A 6,000-nucleotide genomic window follows, 5' to 3' on the forward strand; every position below is an offset into this window, starting at 1 on the left:
TAGGATTTTTATATGTGCTGAAGTACACATTAGTGTACATTGTGTTTATCAGCCTGGTGTTTCGTGATAAATCGCTCAGATTTTAAAAATGGCATGTCGGATGAAACTAGTGACTCAAATATTTTGAACAGGTTTCAATGTAAAAATGTAATTAGGTTTTGACCAGATGTAGTTTTGTTGGCATTTCTCCCAAAGACAAACTCTGCTGTGGTTGGCACCATGTTATTTGGTCACATGACTCATCGAAAATGTAACCCTTTACTGACAGCACAGAGTCTCCTGAATTGAGATCAGTCATGTTAAATTAATTAAAATTGTACTTTTATAGTTATTTGTAGTATATAAATGCTTTTTTTATAGTGTTTTTCCACGTAAAAACATTTTTTTGGATTTATGCATTTTAATTTCATAACAGAATTCCATAACATTTTATTGAATAATTTTTAATAAAATAAAATACAAAACTAAATATAAGTTTTATTAATACAATTTTGTTAACATTATACATTTCAATTTGATGGAGTTTTGTTTGAAATTGAAATGCATAAATCTTAAAAATAGGCTAAAATATTTTGAGTGTGTGTGTGCATTTGCTGTATTAGCAAAATTTGAAATTAAGGGGACAGAATATTCTCAAAAGACAACATACTTTTTCAATGTTTGGCATTGGAGTCAAAACCTGTCAGAAAAGTCTCAAAACAATAGCAGTGTCTCGTTTGGAAGGTTGCGTCCTCCAAGGTCGCATTTTTGGTCTTTCTTTTTCTTATTTTTGTATCTATTGTCAATACCTTTTATTTATATGCACTTGCATATATACAATTGTTAACCTTTTTTGCATTCCCAATAAAAAAAAATGTATTAAAAATAAATTAAACGAGACCGCCTCGATGACGTATGTGGCCGACAAATGCGACCTCCGGAGGACGCAGCCTTCCAAACGAGACACGGCCATTATGCAGATTCAACATATAATTTGTGAACACTTTCATAGAGTACAAAGGGCCTAAAGGCCGCTGATAGGCACTTTTGATTCAATTTTCTCCCAAAACACTAAATGGCAACTAGATCTACCCCAGTACCTTTCCTAAACACCTGCTTGTCAATATACACAGCAAAATTGTCCTGATCCATGAGGTCATCGCTTGGAATGTCTAAAGGTTGATATTGAGATCATTTGATCTGACAGTTTATCACTTTTAAAATTGTACAAATTGATTTAGCTAATGAAAATCCCTGAAATTGTATTTAATTTGAGACAAAATACCTATTTATAATTTTACATTTTGTTCTATGTGATTTAATCAAAAGTTTTTTAATAACAGTCCAGTAAGTGAAAGTATTTGGGGTTAAAAGCCCCCTTGTTGCAGGGGTTAAAAAAAAACGTGTTTTTGTGTAAACGGGGAATAGATTATTGGTATGAAGAATATTCAAAGTGGGTTCACATTGACTTATACTTTTCTGAAGTGGTTATGTATCTTAATTTGTTTCTCAAAAAAAGCATCTTTCTGTCTCAAAAGTATTTGCATAAGTTCACAAATTTTGCCCTATAACAGTTGGCCCTGAATATTCCTTTTCTCCCCAATATGGAATGCCCAATTAATTCTCAATGCACACTAAGTCCTCATGGTGGTGTAGTGACTCTCCTCAATCTGGGTGGTGGAGAACGAATCTCAGTTGCCTCCTTGTCTGAGACCGTCAATCCACGCATCTTATCACGTGGCTTGTTGAGCGTGTTACCGTGGAGACATGGTGCGTGTGGAGGCTTCACGCTGTTCTGCGCTGCATCCACGCACAAGTCACCACACGCCCCACCGAGAGCGAGAACCACATTATGGCGACCACGAGGCAGTTACCCCATGTGACTCTACCCTTCCTAGCAACCGGGCAAATTTGGTTGTTTACGAGACCTTGCTGGAGTCACTCAGCACACCCTGGATACGACTCCAGGGGTGGTAGTCAGCATCTTTACGACCCTGAATTTTTAATGAAATTTAACCATATCAACCTTCTGTTAGATTCATTAATAAAAAAAAATATTGTTTCCATTTTTATACATTTTATACAAATGACTGCCCCGTCCTATACTATTTCTGAATCTTGATTTGCATTTGTAAATTGTATGTTGTCAGTGTAAATTTGGTTAGGTGTTAGTGAATCATATTTTGTTGCTATATTCTGACCCTATACAAAACATTAAACTAAGTTGTAAAAGGGTGGAATGTAAATGTTATGACCTCCTTGTGACCATTTGATTTTTTTTCTTGGCTCTAGGTTTCCTCCTGGTGTGGTGGGTGTGTCTCCGGGTGGCATGGGTGGTCCAATAGAAGGCATGATGCCTGGCGGGGTGCCCAGTGCCTATCCTCTGCTGCGGGGCACCCAGCCCAGCCTCGCACCTTCCCCCACCCAGCTTCTCAAACACAACGACCATAGAGAACACCTAGCCAAATCGTAACCACGGTGACCCCAAGGGCAGAATACAAACTGACCAATAGACAGAAGCGTTCAGTAATTAACCTGCAAATCAGAGACTAAGAGACAGTGAACGGGTAAACAAGCAATCAGCTACCGCTAGCTGCGCCGGAGACATGATTCACGGACATCTCGTTTTCTAAATCAGTTAAAGTGTTTTTCCGTTCTATTGTTCTTTTATTTTTTTAACCCAGGATGTTTGGTGGTTCTGTTTTGTTTGTTTTTGTTTTCATTTTGGGGGAGGACATAATTTCTACCTGTTCTAATTCAGGTGGATGGTGCTTTCTTGTTGGGAGGACTGGCGAGATGGGATGGCCACTCCTCTTTTCCCACGCACCAATCACAGAGCTCGGAATGTTGACATGTCATGCATTTCTTCCTTCTTGCCTTATATGGGCATGTAACAGAATTCACTTCATCTTAGCAGTTAGTTAGTTATATGTTAATACGTTATCAACATTGTTTCTTTCTTTACATCAACAAATTTAGTGCTTGTCCTTTGTTTCAGTGTTAAAAGTGTTTGATGGAAAAAATGTATTAGAATATATATACAGTGTATCTATTAAGAGAACAGTGAGGTAATGCCTGTTTTCATTAAAAATGAATATGGTAGTGTAATTATTTGGGTGAATCATACAAAACCTGTCACAAACATGTCCGGGTCATATTTCACCCCAAAATCATAAGATACATAAGCCTAATTTTAGGACCGTTACGTTTTTTTGCATTGGGATTATTTTTATGAAGATAAACCACAAAAACACAAAATTTGTATTACAGTAAATAAAAGACATTATTTGAATTGAAAAGTATTTATGCATCATAGTTTTTTTTATTTGTTATACTCCTTTTAATATATGTTGATTTAAATAAAAAATTATAATTTATTACAGTAATGATAATCACCATTCAGACAAGTAATAACTCAAAAGCGATGCGAATTTGGGAGGAAAATGTTCTCGATGGTCATTTAAAAATGAAAATAAGTTTAAAAAAGGGGAGGGGGCATTTTAATTGTGTAAAATATAATATTCTGTTTATTAAATTTTTTTGGAGTGAAATATGTGGATATTTTTTTACGAGATTTACCCAATGAAGATTAATTATTAGGGTGAATCTCTTTAAAGAACATGTCAAATTTCACTTTAAAATCAATAGAAAGAAAGAAGAAATTATATTTTACACAAGCCTATTTTTGTGACCATTAAGAAGTCAATAAAACACCAACCACACACACAATTTTCATTACCAAAATGCAAAAAAAAAAAAAGTATTTATGGATCATAGTAGCATTTGTTGTACTTTTATTTTTGGTGATTTTTATATAAACAAATTATATAATTACAGTAACGGAAATCACAATTCAGTATAATAATTACAAATAAAACCCATAAAGCATCTGGACGCATTACGGTAATGAGAATTTGGGAGAAAAATGTGCTTAATTGGCATGAAAATAACAATTTTTACCATGAAAAAATCTTGATTATGTTTTTGAAAATGTCTTTTGATTTTGTGGTGAAATGTGTTTTCGTGAGATTCACCCCTAAGCTCTTTTTTCCAGTGTTCTGACTAGCAGACCTCTTGTTTACAGAATTGCACAAATTGAACAACCACCAGCTCGGAAAATCACTCCTATTTAAGACACAAGAGCACACTATTTTACTGATATAGAAATAAGTTTTCTTTTGTAAACAACTTAATTTACGAACAATTCTCTGTTAGTTTAAAATAAAGAGATAGTTTCCAAAAAACAGGAATTTGGATTTGAATAACCATCATCAATTTTCCGCATAGAACATTATTTTGATTTTGTATATGTTGAAATGAGTGCTGTAAAGCTCAAAGATAGATGGCAGCTCATGCAGAAAAGGGACTGGAGTGAAAACCGCCCGTCTCAGGAAGAACATTCACAGGTTACTCCACTTGAGTCTAGAACCAAGCAAAACAGTGACAACCCAGTCTATATATTCACTCCTCTCCATCAGCCTGTCCACTCCTGAGGTATTTTTATAGATCTGACATCCAGTGCGTTTTTTTGCTGTTGAATGTATGGCAATTATATTAGATTTGTATTGTATTGTTTAATGTTTTTGTAACCATATTCTCCTGTTCTTCTCCCCGTTCCCCTATTTTTGGGTTCTTTATGTGGAACGCACAGTTAGGAGCTCATTGTGTTGTTTATATACAGTATTCTGAGGTCCTCGGCGAACTCCAGTCAGGTTGGTTCCAGAACTGTAGGTTTGGTTTTTAGTGTGAGTATTTGTATTTGTTTATTGTACCAAGGTGAACATTTAGCATACAGTACAGTTCAAATAAAATAAAAAAAATACCATTCTGATTTACTATACTGTGGATGTGTTTTTGTTTTCATTTAAATGCATTTTACACATATTTATGAATGAATTTTCAACATCTGCACGTGATGTTTCTGGAGGCCACCAGGTGTCGCTGTGGCCAAGAGTTTGTATTGGATGTACCTGGTTTGCTATTGTTTGAAAGCTTGTTTTTGGTACAGAAATACTTAAAGTGATCAGGTCTTTCTTAAAATAAAAAAGGCATATTTGATATTATATTTTCTGTCATCACATATTTTGACGATGCTAGGCCTTTTCTCAGGAGCCATTCTTGCAATGACTTGACAGCTTGAGCTATCTTTAAAATGAATGCCACTTGGTTTGATATTTTATTATCTGTTGCAGTGGCATTCAGACATATGTTTGGGGTCAGCGTATATTCTATAACCTCAAACTATAGTTTAATATCCATTGTTTCTATCTAGAACAGACTGTTCATTGCTACAGCTTTTAATTGGCTGAACATGCTCCATTATAATATGATATAGTATAAAGTATAACATAGCAAAGTATAATTTAGTAACCTATTTCCAAGTAAATGTCGTTTGATCTACTTTTGACTTAATTTAAAACAAAGGCTTAAAAAATGGTAACTGAACCCATTATGTTTTGCATGCGTTGTAAAACATTTGCCTAGTAACTAATTTTCCAATATTCAGTTATGATTTATCTTTAACTATCTTGATATGCTGATATACTTTGGCTGTATCCTTACATGCTATTTATTCTAATCTTTGCTCTTAAATTGAAGGTGTGCCATTTAAACAGATAGGACTTTGGACACTGGCATTGTTTAAGCGTGTCAGTAGATTAGCTCTGACCAAGACCTCTGCCATTGTTTGAATCGTTAGCATGGACAGACGGATGCCACACAGTGTTTAAACCCTATAGTTGGCATCATGAAACTAAATATATATTCTTGCATTAGGGAATAATACAGTGCAGTGCATTGGGGATGCACAACCAGTATATATATATATATATATATATATATATATATATATATATATATATATATATATATATATGTATGTATGTCCCTTTTTCAGGACACTGTATTTTAAAGATAATTTTTTAAAAATCCAAATAACTTTACAAATCTTTATTGTAAAGGGTTTAAACAATGTTTGCCATGCTCATTCAGTGACCCATATACAATTAATGAACACGCTCC

The 6,000-nt window shown here is 34.4% G+C and overlaps 1 protein-coding gene across 6 annotated transcripts in view; it reads left to right on the forward strand.

The window, feature by feature from the left end:
* Positions 1-5,016, forward strand: part of LOC127656978 (C-terminal-binding protein 2-like) — an 81,457-nt gene extending 76,441 nt beyond the window's left edge. For 3 of the 6 annotated variants that reach the window (XM_052145579.1, XM_052145580.1, XM_052145581.1), the window contains one exon: positions 2,272-5,011. In XM_052145579.1, the coding sequence (XP_052001539.1) occupies positions 2,272-2,452 (181 nt within the window). In that variant the 3' untranslated portion in view covers positions 2,453-5,011. Of the gene's footprint in view, positions 1-2,271 lie in introns of all 6 variants that reach the window. The other 3 variants (XM_052145576.1, XM_052145578.1, XM_052145577.1) reach the window with 3 other exon arrangements.
* The last annotated feature ends 984 nt before the right edge of the window (positions 5,017-6,000 follow it).

The sequence above is a fragment of the Xyrauchen texanus genome, chromosome 16 (genome assembly GCF_025860055.1).
Source record: "Xyrauchen texanus isolate HMW12.3.18 chromosome 16, RBS_HiC_50CHRs, whole genome shotgun sequence".
NCBI lineage: Eukaryota > Metazoa > Chordata > Actinopteri > Cypriniformes > Catostomidae > Xyrauchen > Xyrauchen texanus.